This window comes from Rhododendron vialii, chromosome 2a (assembly GCF_030253575.1).
Source record: "Rhododendron vialii isolate Sample 1 chromosome 2a, ASM3025357v1".
NCBI lineage: Eukaryota > Viridiplantae > Streptophyta > Magnoliopsida > Ericales > Ericaceae > Rhododendron > Rhododendron vialii.
The window spans coordinates 16,596,399-16,614,124 of NC_080558.1; the positions used below are offsets into that span (position 1 = coordinate 16,596,399).

Below are 17,726 nucleotides of genomic sequence, written 5' to 3' on the forward strand. Positions count from 1 at the left end.
TTTTTTCTAAAGCATAAAACAGTCATGATTGTTAACAGTATTCGGAATCCGGGAGTATCAACCCACACGTGGTGAGAATCGGTTGTAGCAAATGTGAATTTTAAAGGAAAAAAAAATGGGGCTGATAATCGTCAACGAACGAGAATTTTGAAAAAAATTCTGCAAAAAGTTGTGATTGTATCTGTTCATTGTCACATATCTTTGTCTCTTATTATTATGCACGTTATCTATGCCGTGCTCAATTGTATCTTTGTATCTATATAATTGTATCTTTGTATCTTTGTATCTATATATGCCGTGCTCAATTGTATCTGATTGTCGTTTTAATTAACACAGTTATTCACATGCATTTAGCATATTCCCGCATTATTAATTGCGTGTATTAGGTTTAGCCATAACTAAAGATTATAGCGTAGAAACAAAAAAAAAGAAAAAACATTCGCTTTACAGATGTTGTGTGTGTCGTATTCGGAGTAGCATTATCCTGTTTTCTTGTGCTAATTAAACTGATCTTGAAATGCTATAGAAGTGCATAATTAACATAAGTACTCCTAACCATAAAATAAAAAAATAAAAAAAAAGCCTCGGCTTAACATCGAGGCTAGGCTCCGGCGATTTGTACAGCGGTAGCTGCCGATGTAGTTAGGATTTTGTGGGATGGTTTGGGTGGGCCGGTCCAAGCTTTGGGCCGGGTCTTGGGTATTTGGGCTGTCTTTGTTTAAATTGGATTTGGGTTCAGCTTAATGTATTTTTTGTTGCAGTAATTATACCAACACAGATTTTTCAACACAGACAGCTTGCACAGATGGAATTTGGACCCGTTTTGGGTCTCACAAAGATGATCGGAGCCAACCTATTTTCTGAAGCAAAGTTGGATGTTTCGTAAACCCTCTTATCGATATCCAAATGAGCTGATTTTTTACGAGGACCTTAAACAAGATGTTTTAAACAAAATGAGCGGCTCCGATTACTTTTTTGGTACCCAAAATGGGTCCAAATTTCATCTATACGGGGCTGTCTGTTTTGAAAAATCTGTGCGTATAGCACAGTTGTTTTTGTTGTGAACTCTGGTAGACCTTTGGGTGTTTTGGGCTTTGCCCTTGTAGTGCCGTATCCAACTGTTTGTTGGATCCCCTTCCCTTTTTTCCGTTTTTAATAAAATTCATCTTTTACCGATAAAAAAAACACATTCACCAAAACAAGTCGTAACAAAACACATTATCTTGTTTTCTTGTGCTAATTAAACTGATCTTGAAATGCTATAGAAGTGCATAATTAACATAAGTACTCCTAACCATAAATAAATAAATAAAAGCCTCGGCTTAACGGCGAGGCTAGGCTTCGGCGATTTGTATGGCGGTAGCTGCCGGTGTAGTTGGGATTTTGTGGGATGGTTTGGGTGGGCCGGTCCAAGCTTTGGGCCGGGTCTTGGGTATTTGGGTTGTCTTTGTTTAAATTGGGTTTGGGTTCAGCTTAATGTATTTTCTGTTGTGAATTCTGGTAGACCTTTGGGTGTTTTGGGTTTTGCCCTTGTAGTGCCTTATCCAACTGTTTGTTGGATCCCTTTTCCCTTTTTCTGTTTTTAATAAAATTCATCTTTTGTCGATCAAAAAAAACACATTCGCCAAAACAAGTCGTAACAATACACTGAACATAGGCATAAATTTTTTCAATAGTTGGGAGCGTGCATTGAATCATTTCAATTCCGTCTCGTGACATTACTTATTAGATTGTTAACCATCAACTCATTTAAAAGCTAAGTTGTTAGAGGGAGAAGCAACTTTATTACTTATACCTTCAAAGTGCCTCCTCACGTATAGTTAGGCTCTGCTCCATAAAACGGGATAAACATGTGTAAATATTATAACATTAGGTAGACGGTGAAGTTCGAACAGAGGATCTATCATCATCTGCTCTGATACTATATTGAATTGTTAACAACCAACTCATCTAAAAGCTTAAGCTGTTAGAGAGAGGGGTAACTTTATTTGTTATACCTTAAACACTACCTATTCTAGTGAATATTATGTCAAACAAACATGTAGTTTTTTTTTTCTCAGCAAAACAAACGCATAGTTCCACCTCTCTAGCATTCCTCTTCCTTAATCAAAAGTGCTAGGTACAAAGAAAGTGTACCCGAAAATTACCCATAATACACTTATAGAGGTATTTATGACCTGTTATAAATATCTCTACAAGCGTATTCTGTGTGATTTACGGGTATATTTTGTTTGTACCTAGCATTCGTCTTCCTTAATTTGTTGTGTGTTGTACAAAATCTTTAAAACAGTTCCGAAAAATTGTACTCCCATATTTATACGTTTTCACTCTCAATAATGTTAGGATACATAAAACTCAAGAGAATAAATTCTTTACACCGCTGGTGTAAATATTTGTTCTTTCAAATCAATTGCATTGCGACATGTGTTTGGTCCTAATTAATAAAACATGACGACGTGGTGCAATACAATTGATTTAAAGAAAGCAAAAATGTTTACACCGACGGTGTAAAAAATTTATTCTCAAAATTCAATTCATGAGATAGTCTGAGAACCATGAATTTGGACTATTCATCGGTATAATAAAAGGAATGATTAATGGGTGCTCCTAAAGCACCGCTATACCACACATTTGAGGACAGCTCCCCTACACCACCACCATGTGTTAAAAAAAGAAGTTTGGAGCCCCGCATCATGATGGTGCTCCACATGTACTTAATAATATTTCATCAAGCACTACTTCTTCTATTTTTCCCAAAGTAAATGGAAAAAGGACACAGTGACAGACACTTATTTTTCCTCAATCATTTATAGGTATTTGATTTTGTTCCAAAGTAGTAAATGGAAAAAGGACACAGAAAAGAAACTTTATTTTTCCTTAATCATTTATAGGTATTTGATTTTGATGATAATGTTTCGCCAAAGCGCATACGTAAAGTTTCTATCACATCCTATCACCTATTGTATGTGACCACACAATCAAGATCCACGCACATGAAACACATAGGTCATAGGCCCCTCACCCGGTCACTGGCTAGAGACTAGGCACTAGCTAATCGGTCTAATTCAGTGCCTTCTTATTATTCTCTCTTTGTGTTTTAATTTTGGGAAATTACTTTCACATTCACTGTTTTATATCTACACTCCCTTTTTATTTTTTAGCAAAAAAATATCTATACACATTCAACATTAAAAAGTAGAAATTGAAGTGTGAACATCAAAAAAGTAGTGAAAATCACTCTTCTTAATATTTTATCTTCTAAATACTCCTAATTTATTCTTGTTGTACTCCCAACCGAATTACGCGTAAACTTAACAAGTTTTAGAAGTAAGTACATATTCAAATTTCAAATCAAGGCTTTACGTAGTGGTCATTAGGCCTCGTTCCGCTAACAAGGCTTTACGTAGTGGTCATTAGGCCTCGTTCCGCTAACTCAAGTATTTTTTTTTTTTTTTGAATTGAAGGTAATGTATTGTGAGAGAATGACATTTCTCGTAAAACGAAAAATAAATACTTAAAAAATAAAAATATTAACAAAACAAGTCCATTGTAGGGTATTTTTTGACCTTTTGAACCTTCACAGTGTGATATGCCAATAATAATGAAAACATGCACAAGTATCAGCTAAATCGTGATATAAATCGGTTTGATCGGATCCAATCTTTTGCCCGGCCGCTTCAGGACAGATACTTGACTGATATGACAAACCTATGCGTTACGACACCACAAATGATTTAAAAAGGTCACGATCGAAACATTCAATTTTCACTATGATTTAGAGCATCTCCAACTCATTTCCATTTGGGGCACCAAAACTCCATTTCGGAGAATTCATGCCCTCGAATCCATCTCCATTTGGGGTCTCATTTTGGAGACTCAATTCTCACTCTCCATGGAGAATCATCTCCTAAATGGAGACTCATCTCCATTTCTCTCCTCCACTAATATTCTATTTACTTTTTTGCTAGAATTTCGTCAATTACTTATGATTTTTACATTACGCATCATTTTTCTACAAAATTGGTTTTATTGAAAAGACAATAATAATACCTTCAAAATGAGTCTAATATTAAGTATATTTAAATGCATTTTGAAATAACATCAAATGTACATTCAAACCATTTGAACTCATAATATTTTTTTTTTTCTCATTTACACTATCCTATAATTGTATTGGTTTGAATAAAAAAAAACATGCATCTAATGAAAGAAGGAAAAAAAACAGCGAACAATAAATGGAGGAAGAATTAAGGGGAGTTTTGGAGGTGAAAAATGGAGAATTTGATTAGAGTTGTTGATTCTCCAAAATTACTTTTTGATTAGAATATTTTTTTTTTAAGTCTCCAAAATAAAAAAAAGTGAGAGATGAATTAGAGATGCTCTTAAGTATATAATTCTCTGCCGTTAAAAAAAAAGAGTATATGATTCTCTAGCCACTGTTAATAATTGCAGCTTTTTCACTTTATAAGATCTTGATGGAACAATTTGTTGACGAGTCATGAGTCTCATGACCATATGAAAGTGGTAGTGGGGTCAGTATCATATGATAATATTCCCTACATCCCAAATTATTTGTCTAATATTGAGGATCGAATTTTTATTTATGAAGCATAATGAGTACACCTAAAAATAGTTTATTTTTTAGTATTTAACCTTTAATTTTTTTGAAAAATTATTTTATTTCAAAAAAATAAGGACAAAAAGAAGCTTTTGTTTATTCAAAAGTCAAACGGACGAACAAAATTAGAACAAGACGAAGTCAAAAAGTAAATAAACAACTTGGGACCGAAGGAGTAGTATAATATACTATTGTTTTGATCACTCTTTCAATCCTATATAAAACCCATGAATTAGACAACCTCTCCTCGTAACCAAACAAACCCATATAGAAAGATGGTGACAAGCATCGAGTCTCACACTACTGATGAGCTCCGCCAACCCATCTTACAACCCAATCCACCGCCACCATCAGAACCACCGTCCGCCGCATACCAGCCAAACTCCGAGCTAGAAAAAGTGCTATCAGACACCCAACTACCACCCTTCAAGCGGCTGCGGCTGGCCAGCTGGATTGAATTAAAGCTGCTGTTCCGCCTCGCCGGACCGGCGGTGATGGTGTACTTGATTAACAACTCTATGTCTGTGTCCACCCGGATTTTCTGCGGCCACCTCGGGAACCTCGAGCTCGCGGCCGCCTCTCTCGGCAACCAGGGCATCCAGTTGTTTGCTTACGGCCTCATGGTACGTATGGAAGTATTGAATTTCGAAGTGTGTGTGTATATATATATAGTCCGTCTCCCGTAAGGACTACCTCATTTTAATAAAATGCGGACCTCTCTTTCCCGATTAAATTTCGATGATCCGAGCCGCTCAATGTGTTCAGAACGTGATTTTAAAGATATTCGGGAGAAATTAGCAAAAAAAAAGACCGGGAAGAGCTTTATCCGAGCAGTTTTTGTTTATTTTTTATCGAACGGTTCAAATAAAAACTGCTCGGATGAAGCCCTTCCCGGTCTTTTTTTTTTGCCGATTTCTCGCGGGTACCCTTAAAATCACGTTTTGAACACATTGAGCGGCTTGGATCATCGAAATTCAATCGGAAAATGGAAAAAATGAGGAGGCCCACATTTTAACTAAAATAAGGACTCTCTCATTTGAGACTGACTGTATATATGAAAAGTGCTACAGTAATTAGATCACAAGAGTTCTCTCTCAGGTCTAGTTTGAAAAAGTTATCAAGTTTCAAACTTAGTATATCTGAATTCACCTTATTGGCTTCACCCTAATTTTTTCCGTGTTATGAATAACGTCAAAATATTACTAGTAGTTATTTCCGAAAAAAAAACCAAGACGTCTAAATAGTGTTTTTGATTTTTTTTTACCCCTTTATTTAGACAAGATATTGTGTTCGCAACGTAGACAACGAGTCATATTCGGACCACAAGAATACAGTGAACTCACCCAAGACAAGTTAGACAACAGGATACCATTTATTTCTTGAGTTGTGCTACCTTCACACCTACATGCACACCAATATACACACCCATACATATAAGTGTGTGGGCCCCACACACACTGCAGTGGGGCACACACACTTGTGTGTGTGAGTGTGTATATAGGTGTGCATGTGGGTGTGGTCCTAGAATTTCCGATATTTCTTTGAAAAAAACATGCAGAAGGATGACGTATCTGCCTTGTACGTACATTGGGAATGTTACTTGACGGTCCAATTCGGACCACAAGAATTGAATGGCATAGCATTGTTTTGAATAGTAGTTGAAAATTTATGGTGTCATTGATATTTATGGTTCATTTGAAGATGTTAAAAATATTTTCAAATGTATCAACTGTTTTGAAACCTTGTCCTATATTTATATCTTCAATTTTATTTTTTTTTAGCTATGTGAATTTTAACATTATTTTTGGTTTTGTATTTTTTCGTTCATAAATAAACAGCGTTATACTCTGGCATAGATAAAAGACAATAAAATAAAAATAAATAGTGTAATGGAATGGATTATCGTCAATTCTGTCGTGATGTAGTTCGGCATTTTCCATTCCCATGTCTGGCCTATTTCACTACGTTCATGCGGCAGAGATCCTTAATTTTGATTTTAAAATGATGTTAATTGAAAGCCCCACCAACGGGCCATATATTTTCTTCCTTTGAAGGGCGTGCTCTAACACCAAGCTAATAACCCGTCGTGTACAAGCCCCCTGTTGCAAATACAACTCAAAATTGGATTTTGTTGGGTTTTGATTAATTCAGGTCTTCGTTCTACTAAAGTTCTTATTTTTTAAATACTAAATTTCTCGCTTTATGAAACAAGTTATTTTCTAATAATACATCACTTTTAATTCAAAAAAAAAAAAAAACAAGTACTTTGAAAAACAAGTACTTATTTCCCTTAGCAGAAAAGGGACATTATGCGTCACCCGATTTCAATTTGTTTTCGTATTTTGACCATAGCTAATTGACATCCTTCTAACATGATTTTAAACTAAAATTAAGCGTCTCGACGATATGCACCACATGAACGGGATAATTGAAATAGATAGAGATCTAGCAAGGGAACGAAAAATGTCAGATCAGTCCACGGTGTGCAGTTCCCGACAGAAGTGTTGAGAATCCACTTTCAAAAGTATAATTCCATTTTTTGAGAACTAGTCGTAGGAGTAATATATTGCATAACTCCAAAACTTGTCTTGTTAATTAATTTCTCCTTGTAATCATATAAAGCTATTTTGTGTTTAATAATTAGTGGGACTGACAATAGCTGTCACGCACTCACAACACATACTCCGTATATACTTCTGTCTACTTAGCACGTTTCTAGTAGCATCACTCATGCCCCGTTTCAATAAAGAAAATAGTAAGTACTTAGGATATGGCCTCATTTCAGAACGGATTTAAGAATTTATTTTTTATTTAATAATAAAGAATATTTTACAAAAAGATGAATAAGTATTTATTTTTTAAGAAAATAATTTTAAGCTTAAAAATTATGTGCTTACGCAAATAATTTTTCTATCAATATGTATCTTATTTGATAGATTTCATTGAGATTTTTAATACGGTACAAAAAAATTATGTATCTTATGTGCTTACCCATCCACTTTTTATCGACCCTTCTTCATTATTCGCTCGCCAAACAAGCGGAAAAAACTTTCAAAAGACACAAACATAGATATATAATATGATATTAATGTTTCATGCACATATATATATAGATACAAAAAAAACATGCATGCGCAATTGATACACGTAGTAGTAAACATGGAGTGTATATATCATCTTTCAATGCCAAAACTATTTAATGGGGGTTTTCTGTCGCCATACGGCAGCTTGGAATGGGAAGTGCGGTGGAGACTCTCTGCGGTCAAGCGTATGGAGCCCACAAGTACGAAATGCTTGGGGTCTACCTCCAGAGAGCAACGGTGGTACTCTCCGCAACCGCTATCCCGTTAACGGTGATCTACCTCCTATCGGAAAAGATCCTTTTACTACTGGGGGAATCAACGGCTGTGGCGTACGAAGCGGCGATTTTCGTCTACGGACTCATCCCACAGATCTTTGCGTACGCCGTCAATTTCCCAATACAGAAGTTCCTGCAGTCGCAGAGCATCGTGGCCCCCAGCATGTACATCTCAGCGTCCACTCTTGTGCTGCACCTGGTACTGTACAAAGCTTTATACTAGATTTTGCTTCTCTATTCTTTTTTCGACGGTGAGGGATGTCCTAGCTTATTTACACGCACATCAACTAATTTTCCCATCGAAACAACGGTAAAAAGCAAGCCATTTTACTCAAAAGTTAAACACAATAGTGGTGTTTCTCACGAGAGTACTTGTGGGTTGCGTTTCTTGTTTATATTCCACCGGTAAAACTTGCATTTTCTTATAACTCAGAATGTCAGAACTGCTTGCGCTCATATCGACTTAATATTACTCCTTCTGTCCCAAAATATTTGATACTCTTAAGAGTTCTAACTTTTAAGGAAGAAATATTATTATATTGTGCAAAAATCAAGTATCCAATCTTATCCTTCAAGTGTACTGAATAGTACTTGAAAATTTGAATTTAAAATTTTGTGCCCAAAAGAAAAGGGTAACATAAAAAGTTTACCATATTTTGTTTTTGACTTTTCAAAATGGACAAATTACATGGGACAACAAAAAGCATGAAAGTGTCAAACAATTCGGGACGGAGGGAGTATTTTAACTTTTTGTACTATTTGTTTGTGTCCTCATCCATATAGCTGTTTTTCAAACATGCATGGACTTGATGAGAATTGCAAATTGCATTTTGGACTCAACCTAAAGCACAAGGTGTAAGGACCATATTCTGGTGCCTCCTTATATTAGCAATTCCGTATGTACGACAAAACACATATTTATATCGAATTATAATTTTATTATTTTTCAGAGGGTGTTCTAGGAGTGGAATGGAATCTATATTTTTTTGTAATGAGCGAATGAGAGCAATTAGGTGTTGGCAAAGAGATTCAACAAGCGAAGGCAAGTGAGCAAGTTTTTAGAAAGTGGCTGGAGCTACTGTTTGGCCCATGTCCAGTCCATGGATCTGCAAGTGGCTCAACGATTGGCTCAAGCCATTCCTGCGCGTTTAACAACCTATTTATACGTACTTCAGTTAGGTCACAACGTTGCCCTATCTCTTGAGAGCAGCCCCGCATTTATAGTGAGGAGAAAAGGGAATATTTGAGAAGGACTTCTGTTCTTTGTTTCTTGGAGTATTCACAAGATCTATTCATAGTATTAGGAGCTTTGAGCAAACATTATACAATTCCAAGAAGTTTCATCAAAAATTGAATCAACAATAGATTTGATTCTATAGTTTTGATTCTATAGATTTTCACATGCATGTACATACAGTCGGTCTACATACACTACACTATTCACCGTATTTTTTGCGGAGCCTGTTCCGGATTTCATAAAAAATATAGAAAATATCCATAAATTTTAAAATAACATTTTATGGGACTTTGTAAAAAAATCAGCTCCGACGGATATCGATATATTATGTCTCTCGTCAAATTCACAAGCCATATTCATAGTTTTTATTCCATAGAGAGATTTCCATATGTTTCCCTATCTATTGGATCGAGACATTTTTGTGAAATTGCATGTTGCATGACTTTGAGTACCGAAAATAAATCCGCTGCAACAGGTGCTAAGCTGGGTGGTGGTGTACAAGATTGGGGCGGGGTTGATAGGGGCGTCACTGGTGCTGAGCCTGTCGTGGTGGATCATAGTGGGGGCCCAGTTCATTTACATCTTGGTGAGCGATAAGTGTAAGGCCACGTGGACCGGCTTCAGAACGGAGGCCTTCTCTGGGCTATGGGAGTTCGTGAAATTATCATCTGCGTCGGCAGTGATGCTGTGCCTGGAGACGTGGTACATGCAGATTCTGGTGCTGGTTGCCGGACTGCTCCCAGACCCTGAGCTTGCCTTGGATGCTCTCTCCGTCTGGTATGCTAACCTCGTTCCGGAACGTAAAATTAGTACTTATTTTTTAAGAAGGCAATTTCAAGCTAAAAAATAATGTATTTGCGCAAATAATTTTCCTACCAATATGGATCTTGTTTAATAGATCTCATCAAGATCTTTAATACGGTGCAAAAAAATTAAAAAATTATTTTTTATTTACATTATTTTTGAGTTTAAAAATGTGAAATAAACTGCTTATTTTTTAAGAAGATTTCTGGAAAGAGGCCTAAATATTGTCCCTTGTTTTTAAATTTCTCCGTCGTACAAATACACATGTCCTACCATTGACTCATAAATAATTAACCAAATTTGGATGATTTTTTTTTGAACAACGAAGAAATTTTATTACCACAGAAATAAAGAGATCACGAAACGAAAGGGGAAGAGAGAGAGAGAGAGAGAGAGAGAGAGAGAGAGAGAGAGAGAGAGAGAACAGCCTAGTAAAAGTGGCACGGATAGACCACCCAATGGTCCAATCCGAGTTGTCCAACGCCAAAATGAACGGTCGAATCGGTCGTTCTACAGCTTTACAGTGCGAACTGCACTGCAGGATCGTCGGTCCCCAAAACACAGCCAAAAACCAAGCGAAGAACTGAACTCTAGGTGGGACACATTGGTCCATATCATATTCAGCCATCTCTTCCGAACCAGCCTTTCCTCCCTCAAGTTATAAAATGACCACTCTGAGAATATTACTCCTACTATCAAATTTGAGTGACTTAAGTGACCGATGTAGACGTTTAAAAAGAACAAATATCTTGTGTCGTTTCAATTTTTTAATGTCAAATACACTTGCAGGGGAGTGATTTTAACAAAAAAGAGAGTCGCAAAATCATTTCCCTTGGTAATTACAAGATATATAATGAATTGTTGAACGCATTTATTAATGAGCGATGTTTCTCGATTTTATATATGCAGCTTGTCGATAAACGGGCTACTTTTTATGGTTTCTGTTGGCTTCAATGCAGCTGCTAGGTCAGTTCTCGTTCTGATTCTAACGTTGCCGAACAAATTAATACAGTAACACTAAACTGATTGTGTTGGATGTGTAATGATCAGCAACTAATAATATACTAGTAATTAATTGGTACATATAATTGATATGTTAGTTTAACTTGTACCAATTGATGATCTGGTTGATTGTTTTCTTTCAAATTAGATTAAAATAAAATATCCTCACATAACTTGTAGCAATAGCCTATACAAATCTATGAGCTCTAAAAAGCGCGTGACAGCTTGGTGTCTTATCATTTCAAACTAAAAGACCGATCAAATGATTACTCTTAATTTTTAAGGTACCTCTATCACATTATTTTAAAAATACTTCTGTCACATTATGATGAATGTAATTATTTCTTTTGGAAATTCGGCTTAGGTGCAACTTTCCTAAGTAAAATCGCAACAAGTTTAGGATAAGTATTTATATTTTGTAATCATCTAATCACAAACAGTGTAAGGGTTGGAAATGAGCTTGGAGCAGGGAATCCGAAATCGGCAGCTTTTTCTGTATTAGTGGTGAATCTAGTCTCTTTTGTCATCGCCATCATCGAAGCAATGGTGGTTCTATCTCTCCGGCATGTCATCAGCTATGCCTTCACTAGCGGCGAGACGGTGGCTGATGCTGTCTCTGAACTCTGTCCATTCCTTGCCGTCACTCTCATTCTCAATGGGGTCCAACCAGTCTTGTCCGGTAATGGCTTCTTACTTGATTTTAAAAATGAAATCCGAAAACAATTATTGCAAAGAAAGATAAGGACATTGATAACTTGCAATTCAAGCTAAAATCATCAAAGGGTGTGTTTTGGCTTCTTATTGCATATCATTGTCATTGTCCTTTTTTATTCTTATTGTTGTGGTTAAGTTTTATCGAATTCACATGAAAAATTCTGGATTAATAAGTGTCTCGATGATAGGAATAAAAAAGTACAAGGTTATAACGAAAAGCCCCGAACATTTCACTTAAAACTTTGGTCCATGTTTTTACTTTTTGGATATCTCAAGTTATTTATTTTGTTGAAAAGCTAAATAAAATACCATAAAATATCAATGATATCCACCATCTTTGAGAAAAATTAATTTAGCGGCCAAACGCATTCTAAATATTTTTGGTCACTCCTTATGTCATTGACCAGTAAGTGATGGACATGGCAGTCATTAATATTGACCAATTACTTAACACGTCAACGGGTTGTAATTCAACTACCATTCTCTACATGGAATGATTGTTGATCAAGGGTGTCTGATTTATATATCCACGTTAAATTTCCTAAAATATTTGTCAAGTTTGGTATAAAATGAAGAAAACCATGTGATTGTGGTACTCTCTACGAATAAAAGATTGCCACCACACATTGTAGATCGTTTATTATCTCCCAACCACCTAACAAGAGTGAATAATAATGTCTTTACTGCGTGAATAATATTAATGTCTTTAATGCAAAAATTTGTCGCAATGTAAACTGGATAGAAGTGCCACGTTGGTAATGTCACGTAGTACTCTGAGAGCGTTTGAATAATACGTACCTCTAGCTGCAGAGATCTGAGATTGATTTAGCTATAGAGAATGTTTTAGAAAGCATGAGATTAGGGGATGGAGCTTGTTTTCTTGCTCTCAAACCTTATAGCAAAATGGCATTTTTGGGGGCTGTTTATTATTGTTTGTCTTCACTTGATGATCGCATGAAGATAAAATAATTCAGACACAAGATATTGCAATTCGTTGCACTAATATTCATAGAGCACCAACCGGCCATATCTTATTTAATTCTATGTCGAAGAAAAAATGCAGTTTAAGAATATTCTTGCTATTTTCCTTTGTCTCATAGTGCTCCGATCGATACACACCCTCATTTAGATGTGTAGAGTATCCATCCATTTGAATTTCATAATATTTGCTTATAGAAATGAAAATATTTATATAAAAGTCTAAAAAATTCGGAAAGTTCAAATAGGTGTATACATTAAGATAAAAACTCGTAACATAAAATAGTATAAATTCAAGGTTGATGCTATGAAATTGCATACAAATTTTGTGAAGTGAATATGAGTTTATGTTCCAGTATTTTGAGTGTCTATGTAAATCGGGGCACATACTGTATATGTAAAGACGACGTATATTGTAGCATCATGGGAGAGCATTCAAATTAGAAAGTTCGATTGCAACATTTGGCAGATGTACATAATATAATGTATGTTTCCTTCCATTTTTGTGACAAGCTGGCATTGACAGGTAATAAGTAATCGACGAAATTCATATATTTTGAAGGAAATATAAACATTGGAAGATTTCAAACCATTAACTAAAAAAACTAAAATGCTTTGTATTATGTTGAAGGTGTGGCTGTTGGGTGTGGATGGCAAGCATTCGTGGCGTATGTGAATGTGGGATGTTATTACTTTGTTGGACTCCCAATCGGCTGTGTTCTCGGCTTTAAGTTTGATCTCGGCGCTAAGGTAAATTTGCTCGTTAATTAAAATGGAGAAATCATTAAGAGTCAGTCTGCCTTTTTTTTCTTGTTTTTTTCCCATTTTGCATCAGTTTTTTTATTTTCTGATTCCTTTTGATGATGTGAATCTAATCTAAAAGGTTAAAAAAATGATCATAAGTTTTTAAAAAATGAATTATTTTCGTTTTTCCTTTTAATTTTTTAAAAGTTTTCTCCCTAACTTGTTGCTTTTCTTGTTCCTTTTGAGACCCAAGAAGTTACTTTGACCAAAAGTTTATTTCTGAATTTACTAATATTGAAAATAAGTCTGTCTTAGAATTTATTCAAAATTCATAATTAACCCTACCTAACTTGGGGTTAATTTTAAATCAAAGAATTCGAGTGAACAACTTTCCAAGGCCTAGTATCGATCACATTTGTCTAAGCTGGGCTCATTTGGTATGCCATCTTTGTTGGTTTATTTGCTTGAAATAACGTTGCGTGGCAAATCGATTGTGTCACTTAATATTTGCGATGATTAAATGGGTGTCGTTTACATATGTCTTAGGGGATATGGTCCGGAATGATTGGGGGAACAGTAATGCAGACCAGCATCTTAATTTGGACAACTTATCGAACAGACTGGAACAAAGAGGTAACTTTTGTACCAGAACTTTGAATTAATTGATGTCATTTGTGAAACGTGATCTCATACATGAGAGGTAATATATTGGTGACTGCAACAGATGTGGAAAACTGAATTTAGATAACTTAATTTTAAATATTAGTATAAGCAATGGAAAACTGAATTTGGAAAACTGCAACAGATGTGATTTTGGCATTCCACTTTTAGCCAGTGGCACACAATTTATTGTTTTGTAATCTCATATGATCAAGACACAAAGAGTAGCTAAAACTGATGTGTCAAAATCAATTTCCTAGCGTGGTCAACATAATTTGAATTTAAAGGGCGGGTGATAAGTACTGCATTCAGGCATGAGCACTTCAACTGTAGAGGTGTCAAATGGGCCGTGCCGGCACGGCACGACACGACACGGACACAACACGGGCACGGAGCAGCACGACACATCACAGGTACGGTATTGGACTGGCACGGCACGACACAGCACGATTGTAGTGGGCCCGGGGCACGGCACGGGCACAGAAGTGGGCGGCACAGCACGGGCACGGCACGAAAGTTGGCCTGACACGGCACGGCATGACACGGTCGTAGACGGACACGACACGGGCACAGGCACGAAAAGTGGACAGGAACGGCAGGGCACGGCACGGCTCTAGCAAAGGCACGGGCACGGGCGTGGGCACGAAAGGGCACGGGAAAAAAAATTAAATAAGCCAAATGGCTTTTTTTTTTTAAATTTTAAAAAAATTAAACAATTTCTATTCGGTAAAAAATATTTGTTTACCTTTTTTTAAAGGTAAACAACTAAGATATTTAATTTTTTTAAAAAAACAATTTATTAAAAAATCATGTTTTTAAAAAATTATTTTTTCACTTTTAAAAAACCTTCAAATTTTATTCGGTAAAAATATTTGTTTTGTTTTTGTTAGTAAAATTAAATAGGCTTTGGACCTTTGGTTTGCAAATTTAACATTACAATACAAGATAACAAGTAAAATTAGAAAAACTTATCAAAATATTTATGGTGCAAGAGTAATTTAATATGAAAGGAAACGTGCAAAAGTCATATATATTATTTACCCCAAATCTAACAAAAAAGAAAAAAAAAGTGTCAAAAAAAAAGAAAAAAAATACATAATAGAAATAAGGGAAAAATATATATAAATAAGGATTAGCTGGACAGCCTGGACTAGGATAATAGGACCATTTGTAATATGTTATTTTTTTAATTGTTAAATTTTACTTCATTAAGACCAAGAATTTCTTTTTAATTAGGGGTTGTAATATGTTATTTTTTTAGTTAAACTTTTTTGGCGTGCCATGGTATATGAAAATACAGCGTCCATTGTTATTTTTCTCCTTTCATTGTGAATTGTCCTCTCCTTTTTTTCTTCTGCAAGTTACAGAGTGATTATGATATTCTGAGACCGAGTGTGAACCTTTGGCCTAACATAATTCTCGTGTACTAACAGGAGCGTAAAACGGTAAAAGCTTTTTTAAGAAATACCTCAAACTATTCAAATGTGCGACAACAAGAATTGAAAGCGCAACTGCAGATTGATTGAGCCCTTTACCAAACTCGCTTGTATACTAACCTAAAAGTTATCTAAGATTTATTAAGTAAGAAGCTAGAAAAGCGAGGAAAAAGAGGGGACGTTCAAAGAAAAAGAAGGAAAAAGAAGGGGCAACCGAAGTTGAATAGCAACTTCGCTCTCTCTCTCTCTCTCTCAAACACACACACTCATCCCTTGTTTTTTATGAGGATGTAGTGAATGCAAGGATTTCTCTATCCTTGCCCAATGTCACTGAGTTTCCAATATGCCAAAAAACCAAATGTATACAACAGTTGCATGTCTGATGCAGATTAGTTATGCCTTAAGTCAACCCACACATGTTAGGGCAGACTAAAACGACATGACTTAAAACGGCCCGGCCCGGCCCAATCCGACACGACACGATTAAGTAAATGGGCCGGCACATCTTGACACGATTGAAAACGGCACGGCACGACATGATTTAAGAACACGGGCCGGCAATACACGATTTAAGAAAACGGATCGGCACGACACGACAAGATTGAAAATGGCATGACACGACACGATTTAAGAAAATGGGCCGGCACGACACGACACGATACGATTTCATAAACAGGCCGGCATGGCACGACACGATGGGCAAACGGGCCGGCATGGCACGGCACGATTTAAGTAAACGGGCCGGCAGGGCACGGCACGATTGACAAACGACACGGCACGACACGACACGATTTAAGTAAATAAAGTAAATGGGCCGGCACGGCACGGCACGAAGTTAAACGGGCCGTGCCGTATTTGACACCTCTATTCAACTGTTAGTTTGTTTATGTGTTGATTCAAGTTTATCGGTGGATATACTTGAGTTGTGTAGTTGGAATTTTGTGAATGAGGCGTTGGCCTTCAAGAAGTTAGAGAGACAAAACTGGATAATTCGTTGAATACTGATTTCGAGCCGTGCCTTCAGGCATGAGCATGCCCTAATTTATTTACAGTATTAATTTAGAGGGTTTCACTATTAATTGGATTTTCAGGTGGAGAAAGCTAAGAACCGTTTGAAAAAATGGGATGACATAAATGAGCCACTCCTAAAGGACTCCACTGATGCTGAAGAAGCTCTCAATGTTGCTTCTCAATAACTAGAGAATTGGGCTGAAGGATTACACCTTTACATCTATCATTTTTGTCATAACTAGTGGTGAAATTTTCTGCTCCCTCCGTCCCTAAATAAGTATTCGGAGCGCGCAAATCTAAGCCTTTAAAAAAATGCATTTGTTTCGCTAAAAAAATCAATTTTTTTTCACAAATGAATAGATAGCAATGAGTTCTATTAGATTGTAAAAAAAAAATTAGATTTTTTAACAAAAAATATGCTTCTTTTATAAGGCCTAGGTTTGCGCGCCGGACACTTATTTAGGGACGGAGGGAGTATTAGTTTACCATTCTTAATTATCGATCACTCTCAAAGAAACGGCATGGTTTTGTTGAGGTTTTGTTTCTGGCATGAATTTGGGAACTGATGTAAAGTGGGTCACGGCTACGTTCTTTGAGCGATTGGATCAAGCACAGCCCCAGCCACACTAGAGGCGGGGCGACGGTGGCAGATTGACCTGTGGGCCTCAGGATTGATGCGAAACGGCCCACTGATCAATACTCATCGTCCTACGGAAGATGATCAACGATGCTTTTCGGCTGTTCGATGTTGTTTAGCCTTCCAAAAGGTCTATTTTACTGTTTATATTATTATTTAGATTGCTAATAACTTTTGTATGATGAATTTGTGGATGGATTTGTTTTTGGGAAAAAAGAGGACTAAAGAAGAGATAAGAATATACTGGACTTAAGATCCAGAGCTAGTTTTTCCAAGTTTTTTACATACAAACAATCTACAAAGTAAAACTGAGACAGTACTAAATTCTAGTGTTAGAATTATATAGATATCCTCTAATCGACATGTGATTATATATTGCTCCAAGAAAAGTAATAAATTTCCCTAATCGAGTTTTCTCTTTAAGCCCTCTACAAGTGACGTTGGGCCGGTTCGGGGCAGAAGTCAGATTTGATTGGAGATTCCACAACGGGCTTTTAATCGATTGTTGACGGGTATTAATTATCAAA

The 17,726-nt window shown here is 36.3% G+C and overlaps 1 protein-coding gene across 3 annotated transcripts; it reads left to right on the plus strand.

Annotated features, from left to right (window-relative positions):
* The first annotated feature begins 4,786 nt into the window (after positions 1-4,786).
* LOC131310958 (protein DETOXIFICATION 40-like) lies at positions 4,787-17,471 on the plus strand. Of its 3 annotated transcripts, none has more exons than XR_009195353.1 (9): positions 4,787-5,241; positions 7,846-8,175; positions 9,689-9,990; positions 10,927-10,983; positions 11,460-11,698; positions 13,343-13,461; positions 14,002-14,088; positions 16,643-16,818; positions 17,036-17,471. XR_009195353.1 is itself a non-coding variant. In XM_058338252.1 (9 exons), exons 1-8 carry the CDS (start codon positions 4,894-4,896, stop codon positions 16,745-16,747), a joined length of 1,587 nt encoding a protein of 528 aa, XP_058194235.1. In that variant the 5' UTR covers positions 4,787-4,893; the 3' UTR covers positions 16,748-16,767; positions 17,078-17,471. The 3 variants fall into 3 exon arrangements, 2 of the variants coding, with proteins under 2 accessions (XP_058194235.1, XP_058194222.1); XM_058338252.1 differs by having other exon boundaries at positions 16,643-16,767; positions 17,078-17,471; XM_058338239.1 differs by having other exon boundaries at positions 16,643-17,471.
* The last annotated feature ends 255 nt before the right edge of the window (positions 17,472-17,726 follow it).

Coding starts and splice junctions, on each gene's coding strand:
- LOC131310958 (XM_058338239.1), top strand. CDS start 4,894: ATGGTGACAAGCATCGAGTCTCACACTACTGATGAGCTCCGCCAACCC. Junction 13,462..14,001: donor AGTTTGATCTCGGCGCTAAG/GTAAATTTGCTC, acceptor CATATGTCTTAG/GGGATATGGTCCGGAATGAT. Junction 14,089..16,642: donor GAACAGACTGGAACAAAGAG/GTAACTTTTGTA, acceptor TTGGATTTTCAG/GTGGAGAAAGCTAAGAACCG.